We start from the raw sequence: 20,628 nt of genomic DNA, 5'->3' as shown, positions 1-20,628 counted from the left end.
CGAATTCCCCCTGAGACCGTGTTTGCTATTTTAAACCCTCAAGTCCTCAGTTAGATGAGAGCCCGTTTAAAGGCCCCGGAAGGAGCAGGGCAGCCCACGGCAGGCGGCGCGCTCCGCGGGTGGGCCCCCGTGGCTTTGGTGTCTGTGGAAATCCGCTTGCCGAGGAGCCCGGGTCCTCCGTGTCCCGCGTGCCCTGTCACGGGGCATCCCACGCCCGAGGGAGACCCTAGGACAGGGAGAGCCGATCGGAGACGCACAGAAAGACGCGTGGACGTACGGACGCGACGGCAGACACGCGGGGACACGGAGTGTGGGCCTTCCTCGCCTGCACGGGTGCCCCTCCCTCCACCCACGGCCACATGCCCTTTCAGCGTCCAGTCCGACGTTTGTAAACTTATGCCCTCGGCCAGGAGGCGGCACACCCCCAAGTGGGAGCCTGCAGGCCCCCGGCCTGGTCAGGACGCCATGAAACAGGAGACAGCAGGGGTGTGGGGAAGAGTGTGCAGGAGGAGTGTGTGTGTGTGTGCGCGTGTGTGCGTGCGCATGTGTGCGTGCGCGTGTGTGCGTGCAAGCAGCCGATCCATGTTTCTCCCTTTTTCTCTCTAAGCTTATCCTTGGGTGAGGATTTTTTAAAACAATCACATCTCCACAGGCAGGAGTAGATAGGATGGGGAGACTGATGGGCCGGTGGGGGTGGGGTGCGGGTGCGGGGAGGGGGTGGGAGGTGGGAACCGCACACACTGCCCCTCTGGGAATTGGTTTGTCAGTTTCTTAAAGCTACAAGCACACCCACCACAGGGCTCAGACCCCCCAGGCCTCCGTCCAAGGGGATTGAAGACATGTCCACACGGGTCACAGCAGCTTCATTCATCACAGCCCCAAAGTGGAAGCAGCCGGTGGGTCCGCCGTCCGCGGGGTTGGGAGCAGCCGTGGAGGGACGGTGGGCGGGCAGCAGCCACGGGAGATCACGGGTGAAGCGGCGCCTGGACAGGTCTCCGAGGGCCATGCTCGGGGAGCGGCCGGCACAAGGCATCCACACTGTCTGCTCCCATTTCTATTTAAAAACGACATATTTCACTGCTGTCAGAGAGGAAGGGAGCGGGGGAGAGAGAAACATCAATGATGAGAGAGAATCACGGACCGGCTGCCTCCTGCACGCCACCCCTCCCTCCCGAGCCCCCAGCTCAGGGCTCAGAGGACCGAGGTGCCCGCTGCCCTCAGTCAACCCGCGCCAGCTGAGAGTGGCGGGTAACCATGGCAACGGATGCTCCTGCAGCCCCCAGAGGCCGGGTGGCTGGGTGGGGGCGTGCGCTGTTCACCCAGGGACCACGGGTGGGGGGAGGGGAGGCGCACGAGGAGCCGCCCCGGGGGGTCCCAGGCGCCCCTCGACTTCAGAGGCTGCTTGGGGAAAGGGGCGCCACCTCCTGGTGACCCTGCGGGGCTGCTCTAGGGGGAAAGGGCCTCCGACAAGGGGCTATCGCGGCCGGTTGGACCCGCCTCGCCTCGCGGGAAGGACCAGGAGGGCCGGCGGGGGGCGGTGAGTCAGCCACGGTCGCCAGCACCTGGACTGGCCGCCACGAAGCGTGGCCCCGCCCGGACTTTCTCCAGACCCCGCTGGAGTCGGCGGGAGCGACATGAACTTGGACGGTGACGGGCAGCGTCGGTTTCCAGGCTGCCCTTCCCGAGCGCCTCTGCCCGGCGGCCGGGAAGGTGCAGGGCGCCTGGGGGCCACAGGGCCAGTCCGCAGAGGGAGTCCTGCACGCCGGCCTCAGGCCGAGTGCTGCCTTCCGGAAGCTTCCCGGGTGACCACACCCCGGGCAGGGAGAGGAGGCAGCCAGGAGCGCGGGCAGCCTGCACAGGTTCACGGCCCAGCCTCCTTGATCCATTGGGTCAGGCCCTCAGACACCCGCGCTGTTACTCACTGTTTTTAACGCAACTTGGTCTTTTTAATTTTTAATATGTCTTTATTGATTTCAGAGAGGAAAGGAGAGGGAGAGAGAGAGAGAGAGAGATCAATGATGAGAGAGGAACATCACTGATTGGCTGCCTCCTGCACGCCCCCCACTGGGGATCGAACCCTCAACCCGGGCATGTGCCCTGACCGGGAATCAAACCGTGACCTCCTGGTTCATAGGTCAACACTCAACCACTGAGCCACACTGGCCGGGCTTTGACTTCAGTTAATTTTAAAATAAAGTAAGTGGACAGTCAGTAGCACTTCCCCAAACCTAAAGGTGATCGTGGAAACAGGTACCACGCACATGACACGTGCAACGCAGCGTCCTGGCAGCTGCCCGAGGGCTCTGGGCCCGGGGCCTGCGGTTGCACCGGGGAGGTGCCCACGGCCTAGGCCAGTGATGGCGAACCGATGACACGCGTGTCAGAGGTGACACGCCAACTCATTTTTTTGGTTGATTTTTCTTTGTTAAATGGCATTTAAATATATAAAATCAAAATAAAAAATATAAGTCTGTTTTCCTATGGTTGCAAATATCAAAAAATTTCTATATGTGACACGGCACCAGAGTTAAGTTAGGGTTTTTCAAAATGCTGACACGCCGAGCTCAAAAGGTTCGCCATCCCTGGCCTAGGATCTCGGACCAGAGACTCTGCTGGAGAAACAGGCTGGGGTGGGGGTTGGAGGGTGTAGTTCCTGAATGGAGCACGTGGAGCACGTGGAGCACGTGGAGCACGCGGGCCTCCCCCGCCTGCGCTGAGGGCGGAGCTGTTAACTGCTCTGCTCACTGGCCCAGGTGGTGAGGCAGGTGCCGCCAGCCTGACGCACAGGTGAGGCCGGAGCGGTCAGCAGTCTGCCGCCGGCCGCAGAGCCCGGAGCTGCGGAGTGTTGGAGTGGGGCTCAGGTGGCGCCCGCATACTCGCTGCCCTCACAGCCATGCGGCCCAAAGCCGGCTCCGGCCCCTCGTTCCTGCCCCGGCGTCAGCCAGCCCATGGGGCTTTTAGGGGTCACCTGTGACGCCAGACGCCTGGGCTGGCAGTTCTTCGTGTGGGACGGACCAGGTTCTTTCTCTTTTCTGTTTGAAAAAGCCAATCAAGAGGCTAGGCCAAGCAGGCCGGGCCCTTGTGGGCTCTTGGCAGCGTCAGGCTGGGCACCTTTTGGGGACCTGGGGCCCGGTTTGGCCGCTCCGGCACCGGCACCAGCACCGGCACCGGCGAGCGCTCACGGCACCTGGGAGGTGGATGCACTTAGAGACATCGCCTGGCCCCGCGACCAGGTAAGGACAGGAGGCGGGTTCTCAGCGCGGGCGGGCTGGCCTGGGCGTCGGTCGGGGTTGGGCTGCAGGCAGCGGGCGTGGGGGGCGCTTCCAGGACCCCTTGGGTGAGGGCCACGGCGCTGCGGCCTTCAGGCGGAGCTGCCGGTTAGGCCGCTGTAGGGGGAGGCTGGGATGGATCCAGAGACCGGATGGCGCCCCGGCCGCAGGGAGAAGCCAGAGGCCCAGGCGGGGAGGAGGGAGTCACAGGTGAGGAGCAGGCAGGTCCTGGGGGGCCCATAGTGGGGGGACAGGCTGGGGCAGGAGCTGGTCTGACTCTTAACCAGTGGGTTTGAGCGCACAGCCCTGACGTGGCTCAGCGTCCGTGCGTCTGGGTGACTAGGGGCTGGACAGTGCCCCTTCGGGTCCTGGCCTGGCCCCCCGCCCCCCCGGAGACAGGCGATGCCCACTCTCTCTTGAGAGCCTCCAGGGACGTGTTTATTCCTAGTCGCCCCCACAGGCTCACACATGTGCTCACACGCCCTTCCCCCCCTTCCCCCCAACCGGGCGCTGCTATTTGCCGCGTTTTAACGTGTTTTTTGCTGAACAATGTGGCTTGGGGGTTCTCGTTCCCCATCTTGTCACAAGGAGCCCTCTTGTCCCCCAGCCCTTTTCTTTTCACGTGCGGCCCACACCGCCACCACCTGTCCCTGGCGTCCGCCCGGAATGAATGGTGCCGCGCTGTGATGTCCTGAGGACCAGGCGTTTATTTCCCCCCCCTACCCCCACCCCGCAGCGGCAGGACTGCGGAGCGGCAGGCGTTGGGGAGGAAGTGGCACCCACCCTGGCCCGGTGCCTCCTAAGGCGCAGGCGTGTCCTTATCCCATGGGCGCTTTCTGGGGCGCAGCGTCCTCCCGTGACCGCGCCCGGGAGCAGCAGCTGGCCAGCCCCGACGGGGACGGCCCGAGGCCGGGAGTTCGAGGGGCAAAGCCTCCGGCTGCCTGGCTGGCCCCCTCCGGTGCTGGAGGCCACGGTCCGGTCCGTGGTCCAGGACAGGGTCCAGCGCGCCACCCTCCTGCCCGTGATAGCTTCCCGAGCGGGGCTCCCGCGCGCCCCCGTGTGGCTACAGATGGAGGCGCCGCTTCGGGGACAGGCCCTGCAGAGGGAGGTGGGAGGAGGGAGGAGGGAGGAGGGAAGTGCCAGGTGCCGGCCTGGGCCTGTGTGTTCGCAGAACCTAAGCCTGGGCAGGGGCCGGACTGCCAGCGCCATAATGGAGCATGGGGGGCCGGGGCTGAGGGGACACTGAGGCTGACAGTCCACGGCGTCCGGCATCACCGCGAGGGCAGCTGCGGAGGCTTCCTGGCGGAGAGGATGGGGCGGTGGGGTGAGGACGGGTCGCTGGGGAGAGGAGGCGTGTGGGGAGCGCGGGTGGGAACCAGGCGTGTGGGCCCATCCCTCTCCGTCTCGCTGCCCCGACCTCCTCGCGGCTCAGATGCTTCGTCCTCCACGGGCTCAGGCACCCCCAGGGCCTCGGGCACCCCCAAGGCCGGAGGCCCATTTCCTGTGTCCTCCACCCCACCCACCTCCAACTCGAAGGCCCGCCCTTCACGCATCGGAATCTCGGAATCGGTTCATTGCCCCCCTTCACCCTGCCACCAAGATGGGCTGCCCTGACCTGGGGTGAACTCTGACCTCGGGTGACCTCCGAACTGGCAGTGCCTGTCCCTACCTGTGCTCCTGCCCCGTGTCTGTGCCCATTTAGTCACCACATCAGACCCTGGCACGGCCCTGCGCCCCCCCCCCCCATGCCCCGTCCTCTCGGCCATGGTTCCCTTTGTCCTGTCACCTCCTGGCTCCCAACGGGGTCCCGGGGTCCCACCCTCCCTCCACCTCCTGGGCCCTGACCTTGAGCGATGGGCACTATGCGACCTTGGCCAGGAGAACTGCAGCCGCCAGCAGGCCTGTCATCAGGGCGGGGCAGCCGCCAGCCAGGGGGGCAGACCCTATGGAGAGTCGGAGGGCCCCGTGGGTGAGGGACGGGGGAGCGTGTCACCACCCCAACTCCTCCCAGAGCCGCCCCACGAGCCCCCTGAAGTCACCTCTCAGCACCCCTCTTGTTCCCCTCCCCAGCGCCCCCCCCCCCCCCCCGTGGTCCAGCTCCCAGGTGACCTTTGCCACTGAGACGGGTCAGGGGGTGGGGGTGGGGAGCTGGCAGAGGGTGACTCCAGGAAGGAATCCCTCTGTGGAGCCTGGGCCCCCCGGGACCGGGAGCCTGGAGGGGCTTCACCCCAAAGCCTGCCCCTGGGCTGACACCCCTGGTCCTCAGCCTGGCGCCTTGAACGCTCCTGTCCCTGTTCACCCTCCCACACTGCTGAGGACAGGGAAGGAGAAGGCGCCCCACGTGGCTGGGGGGCACCTGTTCCAGGGCAGGCGCCCCGTCTGCAGCCACGGGGGGCGGTGCAGGGGAGGGCGGGGCCTCACCTGAGTGGGTGGTGGTGGACGGGGTGCTGGGGCCCCCGTCGCCCTCGGACGTGAGCATGGGCAGCAGGGTGCTGGGGCCCCCGTCGCCCTCGGACGTGAGCATGGGCAGCAGGGTGCTGGGGCCCCCGTCGCCCTCGGACGTGAGCATGGGCAGCAGGGTGCTGGGGCCCCTGTCGCCCTCGGACGTGAGCATGGGCAGCAGGGTGCTGGGGCCCCCGTCGCCCTCGGGCGTGAGCATGGGCAGCAGGGCGCTGGGGTCCCCGTCGTTGGCCTCGGGCACGATGCGCAGCAGCTTGCACAGCAGCTCGTACACGTGGACGCTCTCGAAGGGCTCCACCTCCAGGCCCCGCCGGAAGCTGGGGCCCACGGCCCGGAAGATGGTCTTCATGTCCAGGACCCCGTTGTCGAAGCCGTGCTCCCCGTTGTTGAACTGCACGTTCACCCTCTGCGAGGCGGGGGGCGGGGGGCGTCCTGAGTCCTCGTGGGACTCCCGGCCCTCCGCCAGCCCCCCTTCCCCTCAGCGCCCCCGCAGCGTGGGCAGAGGAGCCCCAAAGAGTTCGGACATAGAGGTGGGGGGTTCTGAGCCTTAAAAGGTTGGTGGCCTAAAGCCAGCGCCTCTGCCAGGACCCGTGACATAAACGGGGACCCCAGCACCGGGGACCCCAGCAGGCAGGCGGAGCTGCCCCAGCCGCACGGGCTCCGCCGCCAGCACTTCCTCCCGGCCCCTCCCGCTGCCTGCGTCCCGCTTCCCTGAGCACCACCCTGGCCTCTCGGAGCGGCTTTGTTCCTGTCACTCTTATGGCTGATCTCTCCACACGTCACCCTACATGCATGTGCACACAAGCACACGCATGCACACAAAACACACAGACATGTGCACATAAGCACACACAGGTACATGCACACACAAACACACATGTACACAAACACCACACTCCTGTGCAACACCCACATAGGCACTCATGCACACATAAGCACACAGTGCACCAACACACATGCACACGTAACATCACACAAACACGGCGTGTACACACATGTGCCCATGTACATGCACGCACACCTATTGCATAGTGATGACTGCACCCCTTTGATGGTCAATGTCCCTCAGCTTGGGGACTAGCTAGAAATAGGGGGTGCTCTTCAGAGGGCTGGGAAGAGACCCAGCAGCCCCCCCCGCCCCCGAGCCCCACCACGTGCATGCGCAGGCAGCTCACCCCGTGGATGACGTAGCCAGGGTCACTGTACATGAGCAGGGGCGTGATCCGGGGGTGGTTGGCGTAGTGGAAGGACCTGGGGAAGTCCTCCTTCTTGTAGACGTGGAGTTTGGGGTGCGCGTCCTTGAGCGCCGCGTACACCTTCTCCAGCCGCCCCTCCTTGGGGAGCAGCATGCCGTTGGGCCCGTAGTCCAGGAGCTCGAACTCGATGTCCTTGAAGGTGAAGTTGGGGAACTTGTGGAACTCCACCAGGTCGCCGGCCTTCTTGCGCACGGTGGTCATGCCGTGGTCGGACGTGATGATGAGGTTGAGGCTGCGCTCCAGGCCGCTGCGCCGGATACTGTCGCGCAGGTAGCCCACCGTCCTGTCCACCTGCTGCACCATGGCCTTCCTCTCCGGGGACTCGGGCCCGAACTTGTGGCCCGTGGAGTCGGGTTCCCCGAAGTAGAGCGTGACCAGGTCCAGGCCGTCCTGCGTGAACCAGCGCATCACCGTGTCCACGTTGGCCCTCCACTCCGCCTCGTCCTTGTAGTTGTGCAGGATGCCTTCCTTGCGGCTCAGCGTCACGGCCGTGCCTTGGTAGGTGACGTTGCCGCCGGGGAAGAAGAAGGAGCCGGCCTTCAGGCCCTGCGGGGAGGCAGCCATGACGCACAACCCCGTCGCCGGCCCCCCCCCGCGTCCCCCGCCCCCGGCACAGGGCGCCCCTGCCCCGCGTGTGTCCGCCCGCTCGCCCGTCCCCGCGCCTACCGCTGTCCGAGCCTTTTCATTTTCTTTTTATTTAAATTGATTTTTTGTATATTGACTTGGTATCCTGCAACCCTGTTGGACTTACTCTTTTCAAAAATATATGTTCTTATTGATTTTTAGAGAGGAGGGGAGAGGGATAGAGAGATGGAAACAGCAATGAGAGAAGCATCATCGAATGGCTGCCTCCTGCACACTCCCCACAGGGGAGCGCGCCCATAACCTGGGCATGTGCCCTGACCAGGGATCCAGGAATCGGACCGGTGACCTCCTGGCTCCTGGGTCGCTGCTCAACTGCTGAGCCACACCAGCCGGGCGAGCCTCCTCATTGTCCGAGAGGCCTCCCTGTCTGGGCCGGGCCGAGACTACAGAGGAGGGAGCGGGTGCGCGGCGGACTCCGCACTAATGAGATGACAGACAAGTGTCCCCAGATATGCGGTGTCCTCACTGCCACGGGCCCCAGGGTGCTGCCCAGGGGCTGGGGTGCCCCGAGAGCCCCCCTTTCTGGCCTGCAGCCCGGCCTCTCCCTGCCATGTTCACGTCCAGGAGTGCGTCGGCCTCTCCACCGTGCCCCACCCTGTCCTTCCAGCCTTCAGCCTGGTCATCTGTCCGTCCGTCTTTCCATCAACCACCTGCTGCTCTATTTACACAGACCCACCTGTCCCCCCAGCGGCCTGTCCGATGTGGCCGCTGCCCGTGCAGCCCCCCAGGCCAAGTTCTCAGCCTTGGTGCGGGGCCGGGGCGGCGGGGGCGCGGGCCGGGGCATGGGGCCCGATGGCCATGGGGTGCCTGAGCCCTGCGTTGGGCAGCTCCATTTGGAGCTGGGGGTTCAGACTTGGGGGGTGCCCTCCACTGGACATCATTGACAAGGAGCTATACCTCTAGGGCCAGGAAACCCCCAGGACATTTCGGGGTGATGGGGTTCCTGGGCTGACACGACAGCTCCATTTATTTTACCTTCGCCCCCGGGGTCTAGCTGCCCAGCCTGTGAGGGGTGCGGGCGGGGGAGGGGACAAAGCTGTTTTGTCACACCCCTTTGTGTCGCGTGGGGTCCTTTTCCCGTGCGACCCCCTCCCCAAATGCCAAAGGGTCCCCAGGGGTGGCTTCCTGTCTGACTGGGAGGATGGAGCCGCCCCTCTGGGTCCCAGGCTCCGGGGGGACACCGGGCAGGACTGGGAAGCCCCCGGCAGATCCCACGACTTCCCTGCGCCCGCCCCGGGGACCACGCTGCCCGCCCTTCTGTGCCAGGAGCCTGGGCCTCCCCGGGGGCGGGGGGAGGGCGTACCTGCCTCTGGGCGGTGATCCAGATGGGCACGCTGCCGTTGTCCCACCAGCGCTGGACGCCCAGCGTGGCGTGGTAGGGCAGCTTGAGCTTGCTGCTGGTGTTGTAGAACATGTTGTGCACCACCCCGTGGTTCTCGATGTACTTGCCTGCGGGGAGGCGGAGGGAACAGGCGGGGCTCGTCACCACGGGCACGGGCACGTGCTCCGACCCGATGGCTCTGACCCGGTGACCCCGCCCCGCCCCGCCCCACCCCGCGCCCGTGCAGTACCCACTGGGAGGCATCACTTGCTGCCTCATCAGTTTTAGCAAAAGATCAGTGTGGCCCTGGCTGGTGTGGCTCAGTGAACAGAGCGTCGGCCTGCAGACTGAAGGATCCCGGGGTCGATTCCCATCAAGGGCACAGGCCGGGATGTGGGCTCGATCCCCAGTGGGGGCGTGCAGGAGGCAGCCGATCAATGATTCTCTCTCGTCATTGATGTTTCTCTCCCTCTCCCTTCCTCTCTGAAATCAATTTTTAAAAAAATTGGTGGTGCCCGTGTGGCTCTCGGAGGGATAATGATGCAACCAGGATCCAGCCCCAGCAGAGCCAGGCGCGTGGATGGGCCGCCTCCAGTTTGTGTTGCGTGGAAACGCCCACACGGGAGCTCGGGTGCAGGAGGAGGCGCCGTGAGGGCGTGCGCTGCCCCCCTCCCACCGCGATGCGTGAAGTGAAAAGGCGGCGCGCAGGTGGGACAGCCGGTGCTGCGGTGGGTGTCGGGGCTGTGGTCACAGAAACGCTGGCGTGAGGACGAGCCGCCTGCACGAATAGTGGCCCCCAAAGTCGTGCCACCAGCGACCTTGTTTGCAGATGGGGTCATGGCAGATGTGATGCGTTAGGCTCAGATGAAGGGGAGCCCCAGCCGGCGTGGCCCAGTGGCTAGAGCGCCGGCCTGCGGACCAACGTGTCCCGGGTTCGATTCCCGTCAAGGGCATGGACCTCAGTTGCAGGCTCCGGCCCGGGCCGGGCCCTGGCCAGGGTCGTGCAGGAGGCAACCAATCGATGTGTCTCTCTCACATCGATGTTTCTCTCTGTCTTTCCCTCTCTCTCCCTCACGCTCTCTAAAAATCAATGGAAACATACCCTGAGTGAGGATTTTTTTTAAAAAAGATGAAGCTGGAGCCGCAGATTCATCTCTGAGTCCCGGCCACACTCAGCTCCTCCGGGCGGCCTCCTGGGTTGCCCCCAGGCTGTTGCCAGAGAGACCACGGCCCGTGTTTACCCGCTATCAGATGCCACCAGTGCTGGGGGCTGTTCTCCCCACGAGTGTCCCCTCCTGGCTCCCCTTTGTCCCCACGCGGGGCCCCGGGCGGCTGTGTGCACACCCTGTCCCCCGGCTTCTCGGCCCCCGCCGCCCCGGCCCCGTCGCAGGCGCACTCACCGGTGACCAGCGTGAAGTGGCAGGGGCTGGTCATGGTGACGAAGGGCGGGGTCATGTAGCGCGCCTTCACGCCGTCCCGCGCCATGGCGTCCAGGTTGGGGGTGTCCACGTCCTGGTCGTAGTCCCAGCGGAAGCCGTCGAAGGACACCAGGAGCAGCTTGTGCCGGGCGCCCCGCCGGCCCACGGGCACCCCGGCCCCCGGAGCCAGCAGGGCGGCCAGGGCCACGGCCAGGAGGGCGGCCGGGTGGCTCATGGGGGGTTGTCTTTGGCGCCGGGGCCGGGCGTGTTCCTGCTGCGGACGGAGCAGAGCAAAGTCCCAGGGTCACCGGGCCTCCGAGCGAGACTGTGCTCCTACCTGTGTCTTGGGAGGAGGCCCTGGTGGCCCGTGGCCGTGTCGCCTGCCTTTATTGCCCACGCTCCTCCCCCGTGGGCGTGTGCCCTCCTGGGAGGGGTGGGGGCCAGGCCCGAGGATCAGAGAGCAGAAGGGGCCCTCCGTGGGGTGGCCTGGCCTCCACCCGCTCTCGGTCCCTGGGGCCCTGCTCACTCTGACCCACAGCCTGACATGTGGGGAGGCCTCTGGGGTCTGTGGGCCTCGGGCCTGCCTGGGCCAGGGCTGTGGGAGGGGCTTCCCAGGGTCAGGGGGCCGAGGGCTATGGGAGCCCAGCCTGGGGAGACCCCTGGCTGCTCGGTGAGGGGTCTCCTGGGACGGGGTGGGCGGAGCCACCCTGGGGGCCTGGTCAGCATAGCCTCGCCTCCCCCTGTCCGTGTGGATCCTCAGGGCGGCGCGGGCTTGGGCAGCCTCGTCAGCAAGGTAGACAGAGAGGGGTTCCCTTGTCCCCTGTGCTCATGGGTGGGGGAGAGCGTGAGAACGTGAGAGGAGCCCTGGGCGGGGCACGGTTCTGCTACTATCTTGTCTCTCTCTATCTCTGTCTCTCTATCTTTATCTCTCTCGCTGTATCTCTGTCTCTCTATCTTTATCTCTCTCGCTGTATCTCTGTCTCTCTATCTTTATCTCTCTGTCTTTATCCCCCTTCTCTCCCTATCTCTCCATCTCTGTGTCTTTTCTGTGTCTCTCTCCCTACCAACCTTTTTTTTTTTAATGCCCTTGACTGGAATCAAACCTGGGACCCTTTGGTCCACAGGCTGACGCTCTATCCACTGAGCCAAACCAGCTAGGACTTACCACCCCTTTTTAAAAAATGAATTTATTGGGGTGACCCTGGTTCATACCCCACCACCACCTGATGGAGCTGCTCTATGTGCCGGACACTGCTCTAAGCTCTGGGGACCCCGCGGTGAGGGAGGCAGGCATGCTCCTGACTGCGTCCATCTGGCTGGGGACACACACAGTAAAAGGACACGAGTAGGACAGGCAGCAGTGAGACCAGATCAGGGTGTCCGTGGGCAGCACCTGGTGGGCGGTGGGCAGGGCCTCCTGAGAGGGTGGATCTGGGGGGCCGAGGCCATGGTGTGCAGTCCACGTCCGTAGCCCTGCAGCGGGCAAGCAGGGCCCTGGCACCCGCGGGTCTAACAGAGGGGCAGCCCGTTGCAGGTCAGGGTGTGGGCAGGAGGCAGGAGTGGGCTGGGTGCTGGGCGGCGAGTGGTGGTGCCGTCCTCCGGCCGTGGCCGTGGCCCAGACGCGGTGGGGGCCGTGGGAGCCAAGGAAAGGGAGCAGCTCGGGGATGCCCAGTTCCCACGGAGCAGCTGGGGTGACGGTGTCACCTGTGACGGGGGTCAGCGGGAGGTCATGGGGGGAGCAGGGCATGGACGAGGGGCAGGAGGGGCACGCTCGGGCTGAAGCGGGAGGCCGGCCGCAGAGGAGCCCGGATTCTATGCGAATCTAATCTAATACCGAATATAACATTTAATGTAAAATCCCATTCTTCCCAAGAAGATGGCCACCAAGGAGAAGGACTACATTTCCCAGCATTCTCTGCAGCAAGGCTTGGCCATGTGACTACATGCTGGCCAATGGGACCAAAGAAAAGATGATGAGCTCGCCTGGGCCTCTGCCACAGCCCAGGTGTGCTGCATGCACCCCGTTCTGATTCTGCTCCCCCTGGTCCCCGAGCTCAGAGCTGCCCCGAGCCGCGAAGAGGAGGGGCGCGGCCTGGGGTGGGGCCGGCGCCCCCCGGAGAGAACCAGCCCTGTCCTGGGTTTTGTGTCACTGGCCGCAGGACCCGACCCACGCGATGCTGGGACCACGGGTGCTGGGTGTAGGCGGGTGGCTGCCGTGCCGGCTGCTGCCAGGGCAGGGGGGGTACGGGCATGCGTGAGGGGCTGCCCCGCGGTCACGGGTGAGGCGGGGCTGGGCACCCACCTGGGCTGGTCTTTCCTTTTTTTAAAAGACATGTTTTTGTTGATTTCAGAGAGGAAGGGAGAGGGAGAGAGAGAAGCATCAATAATCAATAATAAGAGAGAATCATGGATCGGCTGCCTCCTGCACGCCCCGCACTGGGGATGGAGCCCTCAACTCGGGCCTGTGCCCTGACCGGGATTCGAACCGTGACCTCCTGGTTCATAGGTCAACGCCCAATCCCTGAGCCACGCCGGCCCGGCTGGTAACACAGTTTAGAGTCGTCATCCCCGCTGAGCTGGGTGGACGTGAAGCCCAGAGACCCGGCCGATCGGCTCCCGGGGAGCAGGCGGGTTTGCCCCGTACACAGGTGCACGTGTACCCCGTGGGGCCACGCGTGGGGCCCGGGCTGGGAAGAACCAGCTGCCCAGCCCTGGGCTGGTTTCCGCTGGGCAGAGGACGTGCAGGCTTGTCCCCTAAGGCCAGCGTCCGGGTCCCGGCCACCTGTCTCCTTCCTAACCTGGTGCGAAGGAGCCGCCACGCGGTCATCTCCGCGAGGGACGCCGTGCCCGCCTCCTGGCACAGTGCCCGGCGCACAGTAGGCATGGCAGGACCCCTGAATGCGTGAACGAAAGAACACAGGGTGAGATGAGCAGGGCCGCCCCTGACTGACCCTGCTCTCCTGGGCTGTGCAGCGAACATCCTACAAACAGGACTCGCTCGGGCTGGGTGGCCACCGTGGGGCCCTGGGCTGGTGAGGGGAGCAGGGCCAGCTGGGGGCTCCAGCCTGGGAGGGATTAGGAGCCCCCCGCCCCCCTCCCCCCTCCCCCGCGGAGGCTGGGGCGGGCCTGCTGTCCCGATGGCGGGTTTATCAGCGCGAAGGTCCCTGTATCAATGGTCCTGGACCTTTATCGCCTCTCAGGGCTTTATCTCAGCAGCCGCCTTGAATGAGGATTAATATTTTAACAGGATTATGTGCTGCTACAGCGCTCTCTGGGGACATGGGGCACTCTCCACCCTCACAGCCTCTCCCCTCCCTCAGCCTGGGGGGGGGAGGGGGGAGGGAAGTGCGGGTCTCTGGCTGGGCCACCTTTTTCAGACTCTGGAGTGGGGTGGGGGAGCAGGGGATGGGGGGTCTGGGGGGGCTGGTTTGTCTCAGAGAGCAGGTGAGTCATGGGGGGCGGCCTGGCAGTGAGGTCTCCATGGACACTGCAGACTGTGTCCTGGGTCAGCAGCTGGACCGCCGTGGGGAGAAAGGAGGAAGGTGAGGCTGGAACGAGTGAGAAAGAGAGATGGGGGGAGGTGAGAGGGGGAGAGAGAGAAAGAGAGAGAGAGAGAAGGTGAGAGGGAGAGACAGATGGGGGGAGAGAGGGAGAGAGAGCAGGAGAGGCTGCTTTCGGCCGCCCCCGTGGCCTAGCCCCTCAGCCCCTGAGCGACGCGGCCTCCAAATCTCCCAGCGTCACACCTTGATCTTTCACCTCAAAAAAGATTTCAGTTTGCACCAAAGGTTTTTCTTTTTTCTTTTGTATTTTTAATGTATTTTTATTGATGTCAGAGAGGGGAAGGGAGAGGGTGAGAGAGAGAGAGAGACATCGATGATGAGAGAGAACCACGGACCGGCTGCCTCCTGCAGGCCCCACACCGGAGATCGAGCCCACACCCCGGGCCTGTGCCCTGACGGGGAGTTGAACCATCACCTCCTGGTTCATAGGTCAACGCTCAGCCGCTGAGCCGCCGGCTGGGCCTGAGCCACAGTTTGATGAACGTGAGCTGGCCCTGCCCTCACTTGGGTTCTGGGACTCCCTCCTGGGCCCACACCCTGTGCTTCCACCGACGGGAGGGGCCCCCTCTGTGCAGGGCCCGCCTCTTGGAGCCGCTGGCCCCCAGGAGACAGGCAGGGCCACGGGGGGGGGGGGCATAGGACCCATGCGTGCTGCCACCCCCTTTGCAAGTCGAGTCCCCGCGGATCCCCTGGTCCCCACACAGCGACTCTGTCAGGCCCCCCCTCAGCCTGCATCGCCGTGGTCCTCGCTGTTCCCGGGTCCTCCAGGGGCTCGGACTCAGGCCTGGAACCTTCCAGACAGTTTTTCCTGCGTGTGCGGCTCTCAAAGCTTTCTGTTGTCCCAGCCACTGAGCTCTGACAGGCAGGGGAGGGGGCCGCAGGGCAGCGTCTGGGCCTTTCCAGCTCGGGGTGGGGGGTGAGGGCCACGGTTCTAGGAGGTTCGAAGGTGGGGGTGGGGTGGGTGCTGACTTTGCCGGATGCCAGGTGCCATCTGTTTATGGGGCGGTTATGCCAGCCCCCCCCCCCCCCGCGGCTGGGGGGCAGCTATCTCCAGGACGGTCTGTTTTACAGCCACTTGATAGTGAAGAGGAACATTCGAGGCAGATAAGCGACTACCTTTGGCCACGATGGTGGATAAGGGGCGGCCGGGATGTCCCTGCCAGGCCTGCTCCTCCCAACGCATCACCCCATCCGGGCTCGGGGGCGCGGGCCGCCTGCAGTGAAGGTCCTGGGGCAGGTGGTCGCCCGCACCGGCCCTGCCGCCGGCCCAGCGTGGGTGACCGCCCGGCGGCGGGGCCGTGGCCGGTGCCGGGGGCTGAGCTGGGGCTGCGCTTGCCGGCCACCAGGACCCGCGGGCCTGACGGACGATGGGGAGCAAGAGCGTGGGGCCCTCCTCGTGCCCCCGCCCCGGGGACCCCCACGAGGAGTTGTGTCCATCAGCTCAGCCTCCTGAACCGGCCACCGCGGCCCCGCTGCTCAGCGTGCGTCCCGAGACCCTCCCGTCGCAGCAGGCGCGGCGGGCGCTCTGCGCAGCGGCCTGTGCTGGGCACCCGCTGTGCGGAGGCCGGAGGCAGAGGAGCTGCTGCCAAAAGGACCGGGGGCGCAGGATTCTGTAACCGCCACCCCCTCCCACGGAGCCGGGGGGATGCAGACGCTGAGGGCTGCGTGGGGCACTCAGGCCGGAGCCCGCCCGGCCGTGGAAAGAGGGGGGTCTTGGCTGCCAGGGATGGGTCGTCAGGGCTGGAGAAAGCGTGTTGCCAACCGGGGCGGTGCTGCGAGCACAGGCAGCTGGCGGCGGGCGATCAGAGGACCACAGGCCAGCAAGTCCCTCGCAGCTGCCCAGTGAGGAGCCAGTCCCGGGGCCGGGGCCAGGCTGCCCACTCGCTCCCCGTCTGACCGCTTCCTTGGGGCGTCGCTCTGTCCCCGTGGTTCCTGGAAATGGAAGTAAAGTGGGCGGGGCTGCCCACTGGCCCCCCTCCCCCCTCCACTCCCCCCCACCCTCTGGGCTTCGCTGGTCAGTGGGCCCAGGTGGGCACGGCCCCGGCCCCGGCGTTTGCAGCGTCGATGTTGGTAAGGCCAGCGCCGCCCCCACCCGCTGAGAGGAGGACGGGGCAGGGGTGTCGGCCGGTGGCTCCTCCGCCCTCCGCTCCCAGCGCAGCCGGAATTCCGTGGAGAAACCGGCCTGGTTCCTGGGATTGGCGGGGTCCTGACCTGCATCCAGGAGGGACCCTCATCCACGTTCCTCAGTCAGCAGTTCCCACGGCCAGCGTCGGTACTAACGCCCCGGACGGGCTCCCCGCGGCTTCTCCTCGTCCCTTCTGTGTGTTCACCTGTGGTCGCGCGTCCCGTGGTCTCAGCCACCTGCAGCCACCGTTCCTTTCTGGGCTGGCTTTGCCGTCGTGGGCTGGGGCCTCCCGATGCCCCTCAGAGGCGCCCGCAGGAAGCAGGGATGGTGGGTGAGGGGTGCCCGCGTTGGGGGGGCCCAAGGGGGAGAGGCTGTGTCTCTGGGGGTGACCTTCCTGCCTGGGTTGGCCCCTGACAACCAGCGTCTCAGCAGAATCCGGGGAGAGGCGGGCGGGGTGCCGACCACAGACCCTGCTGGAGAGCCAGGATGGGGGGTTACAAACCCACCCACCCAAAGCCCCGCCCTGCCTCCGGGCTGAGCTTCGACCTATGACCCGGGAGGTCACGGTGCGATTCCCCGTAGGGCACAGGCCCGGGCTGTGGGCTCAGTCCCTGGGGTTGGGGGGAGGGGTGGGGGGGGGCGGTGCAGGAGGCAGCGGATCCACGATTCTCATCATCTATGCTTCTCTCTCCCCCTCTCTCCCTCTGGGATGGGGATGAAAGCCAGGCCTGGCTTGCAGTCTCCCACAGGCCCACCAGGTGGCGCTGTCCGGCCACGGACGCAGGGGCTTTGGTCTCAGGCGCTGGGTTGGGGCGGGGAGGTGGGCTTGGTGCCATCCCCGACGCCCACAAGCTCGTGCCCGCGCCAGCGCCAGCTAAAGCCCAAGGCCGTCCCCCGCACCCGCCGACCAGGGACAGGCCCTGGCTCTGTCCACCGGCCGCTTCTGCAAGGAAGACAGACGTTTGCTGGGTGTCTGCGCCCTCCCTGACCCTCAATGGGGGCCTGAGGCTCAGGGGACACTGGGTGTCACTGGAGTGAGGGGCCGAGTTGGTGGGGGTGCTGGGCATTCGAGGCTCTGGGCCCCGCTCCTGTCCCCTGGCCGCCTGGACACCCCCTCGGTTGGGTGCTGTCCTGGGGGCTCAGAGCAGGCGGACAGTGGGGGCCTGTGGGACCAGATAGGCCGGCAGCCTCCAGTGGGTCCATGAGGGTGGGGGGCACCTCCTTCCTGTGCCCCCGGCACCTCTCACCGGGTAGGACCCCGCCCTGACGTTTCGGCTCTGGAGAGCGATCTTGCTGTGTAGGGGGGGGGGGGGCAGGGAGGAGGGCTGGGGGGCGTCTCCATGAGCGAGGGGGGACCCGAGGCAGAGGAGGGGTTGGGGTCCCCTCTGACACCCTGACCTCGTGGGTGCACTGCCCGCACGCTCCAGCCGCCAGGCAGGGCTCAGCCGCCGTCCCCCAGGGGCCCTCTGCGTGTGCCTGAGGGGGGCTCCCCAAGCAGCCCGGGCCCCTCATCGTCAGTTTTCACTGAGCAAGTGCCAGGGGGACTTGGGGTGCTGCTCGGGGCCTGGACCCGGCAGCGGGGCCCCGAGGCGGAGCTGGGCTCCAGTGTCCTGCTCCCTCACCAGCCCGCCCTGGGCTCATGTTGGGGGGTGGGGGACAGACCAGCACCCGGGACCCCAAGGCTGCCAGCCTGGGAGGGCCTAGCTGAGTCCCCAGCAGGGCTGCCCGACAAGGCGGGACCCTCCCACCTGCCCTCTCCCCCTGCCCTTCTCCCTCTGTCCCTTCCCCCTGCCCTCTCCCCCTGCCCTCTCCCCCTGCCCTTCTCCCTCTGTCCCTTCCCCCTGCCCTCTCCCCCTGCCCTTCTCCCTCTGTCCCTTCCCCCTGCCCTTCTCCCTCTGTCCCTTCCCCCTGCCCTCTCCCCCTGCCCTTCTCCCTCTGTCCCTTCCCCCTGCCCTTCTCCCTCTGTCCCTTCCCCCTGCCCTCTCCCCCTGCCCTTCTCCCTCTGTCCCTTCCCCCTGCCCTTCTCCCTCTGTCCCTTCCCCCTGCCCTCTCCCCCTGCCCTTCTCCCTCTGTCCCTTCCCCCTGCCCTTCTCCCTCTGTCCCTTCCCCCTGCCCTCTCCCCCTGCCCTTCTCCCTCTGTCCCTTCCCCCTGCCCTCTCCCCCTGCCCTTCTCCCTCTGTCCCTTCCCCCTGCCCTTCTCCCTCTGTCCCTTCCCCCTGCCCTCTCCCCCTGCCCCTCTCCCTCTGTCCCTTCCCCCTGCCCTCTCCCCCTGCCCTTCTCCCCCTGCCCCTCTCCCCCTGCCCTTCTCCCCCTGCCCTTCTCCCCCTGTCCCTCTCCCCCTGCCCCTCTCCCTCTGTCCCTTCCCCCTGCCCTCTCCCCCTGCCCTTCTCCCCCTGCCCTTCTCCCCCTGTCCCTCTCCCCCTGCCCCTCTCCCCCTGCCCCTCTCCCCCTGCCCTTCTCCCCCTGCCCCTCTCCCCCTGCCCCTCTCCCCCTGCCCTCTCCCCCTGCCCTTCTCCCTCTGTCCCTTCCCCCTGCCCTTCTCCCTCTGTCCCTTCCCCCTGCCCTTCTCCCTCTGTCCCTTCCCCCTGCCCTCTCCCCCTGCCCTTCTCCCTCTGTCCCTTCCCCCTGCCCTTCTCCCTCTGTCCCTTCCCCCTGCCCTCTCCCCCTGCCCCTCTCCCTCTGTCCCTTCCCCCTGCCCTCTCCCCCTGCCCTTCTCCCCCTGCCCCTCTCCCCCTGCCCTTCTCCCCCTGCCCTTCTCCCCCTGTCCCTCTCCCCCTGCCCCTCTCCCTCTGTCCCTTCCCCCTGCCCTCTCCCCCTGCCCCTCTCCCCCTGCCCTTCTCCCCCTGCCCTTCTCCCCCTGTCCCTCTCCCCCTGCCCCTCTCCCCCTGCCCCTCTCCCCCTGCCCTTCTCCCCCTGCCCCTCTCCCCCTGCCCCTCTCCCCCTGTCCTTCTCCCCCTGCCCCTCTCCCCCTGCCCTTCTCCCCTGCCCTTCTCCCCCTGCCCCTCTCCCCCTGCCCCTCTCCCCCTGTCCCTCTCCCCCTGCCATTCTCCCCCTGCCATTCTCCCCCTGCCCTTCTCCCCCTGCCCCTCTCCCCCTGTCCCTCTCCCCCTGCCCCTCTCCCCCTGCCCTTCTCCCTGCCCTTCTCCTCCTGCCATTCTCCCCCTCCCCTTCTCCCCCTTCTCTCCCTGCAAGTGGAGGTGCTCTGTCCAGGCTCCTGCCTGCTTCCCAGCAGGGGTGCCAGATGGGGCTGGTCCGAGGCAGCAGGCCTGGCTCTGGCTGGCCCCCCACCCCTTCCCGGGGCCCTGGCGGAGCTGGGAGGAGGGCCAGGCCTGTGGCAGATGGTGGCCCGAGGAGGGGCTGCCCTGGCAGACGGCTGACTGTCAGGACAGATGGCGGGCCGCGCGGGGGTCCGGAGCAGCCCCATCTGCTCCCCGCCCTGGTGGGCCTTCTCTCGTCCACCTGGGGCTGAACTGCGATGAGGCGAGGGGTGGCGTGGGCCCGGGCCTGCTCCTGTCCTGCGGGGCCTGTGTCCCCGGGGCTCGGGGCCGGGCACTGGTCTGGGGTCTGCCGGCCCCTCTTGGCAGCCTGCGCGTGGCCCGTGCTCACGGGTTGGAGGGGTCCCCGAAGTACCCCAGGCACAGAGCCACACCAGCAGATGGGCGACAGAGAGGCTCCGGGGACAGAGGCATGAGTGGGTGCAAAAAGCCAAACCGGGGAAACGCGCGTTGGGGACGATTGACCACGATCTTCACGTCCCTCCTCCTGCCCCTCTGGCGCCGCACGGGGCTTGTTCGAGGGTCGCTGTGTGGTTTTTTTTTGATCCTCACCTGAGGGCATTTTCCACTGATTCTTAGAGAGAGTGGAGGGAGGGGAAGAGAGAGAGAAACATCGATGTGAGAGAGACACATCCATTGGCTGCCTCCTGCACGCACCCTGACCGGGGCTGGGCTCGAGCCTGCCACCCAGGCACGTGCCCTTGACTGGAATCCAACCCGGGACCCTTCTGTCTCTGGGCTGACGCTCTATCCACTGAGCCACACCAGCCGGGCCCTTAGGTTCCCTTGCAGCGCCCACACGCTGAGCTGGGCCCAGGGCAGACCCTCGGGGCCGGGCGTCCTGCTGGGAGCGCACAGGGAACGGCGCTCTGTGTCCAGAAGGAAGCGAAAGCGCCCGGGCCAGTCAGTCCCGGACTTCATGGCCCTCGGTCCAAAGGGGCGACTTCAGCTGGAGGCCTCGTTCATCCCCTGGACTGCGACTCACAGAAACGGGGCCTGGAGGGAGGGAGAAGCCGCGCCTGCACCCCCAGGAGCCTCCTCCACGGGCTCTGACAGCCCCGCCCCCCCCAGACTAATCATTAGACGAATTAGCAGCTAATCAATATTTAATTAAAACCTGGCCATTCATTACGGGAGGTGCCATGGCGCCTGGGAGAGAAATGGGGCTGCAGGTCAGATTTCCTAGGCGGCCGGCGCCTGCCTTCCCGGCACTGGGCACTGTCTTTCCTTCTCTCACTTTGGCTCAGGGAGGGGGGAGGGGGTGAGGGGGTGAGGGGAAAAGAGGGCCGGGAGGTCTGG

At 66.2% G+C, this 20,628-nt stretch overlaps 1 protein-coding gene and 1 long non-coding RNA gene across 2 annotated transcripts; both read right to left on the bottom strand.

The window, feature by feature from the left end:
• Positions 1–4,543: 4,543 nt before the first annotated feature.
• ENPP7 (ectonucleotide pyrophosphatase/phosphodiesterase 7) lies at positions 4,544–10,687 on the bottom strand. The gene is made up of 7 exons (XM_059671450.1): positions 10,352–10,687; positions 8,934–9,079; positions 6,905–7,531; positions 5,876–6,135; positions 5,691–5,761; positions 5,115–5,212; positions 4,544–4,568 (listed from the first exon to the last, which is right to left on the bottom strand). Exons 1-6 carry the CDS (start codon positions 10,602–10,604, stop codon positions 5,130–5,132), a joined length of 1,440 nt encoding a protein of 479 aa, XP_059527433.1. The 5' UTR covers positions 10,605–10,687; the 3' UTR covers positions 4,544–4,568; positions 5,115–5,129.
• Positions 10,688–11,635: 948 nt separating this feature from the next.
• Positions 11,636–13,280, bottom strand: LOC132219177 (uncharacterized). Its single transcript, XR_009449402.1, has 3 exons — positions 12,672–13,280; positions 11,763–12,461; positions 11,636–11,685 (listed from the first exon to the last, which is right to left on the bottom strand). It is a non-coding gene; the product is annotated as an uncharacterized LOC132219177 (long non-coding RNA).
• Between the last annotated feature and the right edge of the window lie 7,348 nt (positions 13,281–20,628).

The sequence above is a fragment of the Myotis daubentonii genome, chromosome 16 (assembly GCF_963259705.1).
Source record: "Myotis daubentonii chromosome 16, mMyoDau2.1, whole genome shotgun sequence".
NCBI lineage: Eukaryota > Metazoa > Chordata > Mammalia > Chiroptera > Vespertilionidae > Myotis > Myotis daubentonii.
This window is presented reverse-complemented; position numbering and strand designations above follow the sequence as displayed.

Bases quoted from the DNA above. Each gene is read 5' to 3' on its own strand.
- ENPP7 (XM_059671450.1), bottom strand. From the start codon at position 10,604: ATGAGCCACCCGGCCGCCCTCCTGGCCGTGGCCCTGGCCGCCCTGCTG. The intron at 7,532-8,933 runs GTACGCCCTCCC...GCCTCCCCGCAG, and splicing joins GGATCACCGCCCAGAGGCAG to GGCCTGAAGGCCGGCTCCTT. The intron at 5,213-5,690 runs GTGAGGCCCCGC...GACTCTCCATAG, and splicing joins GTCCACCACCACCCACTCAG to GGTCTGCCCCCCTGGCTGGC.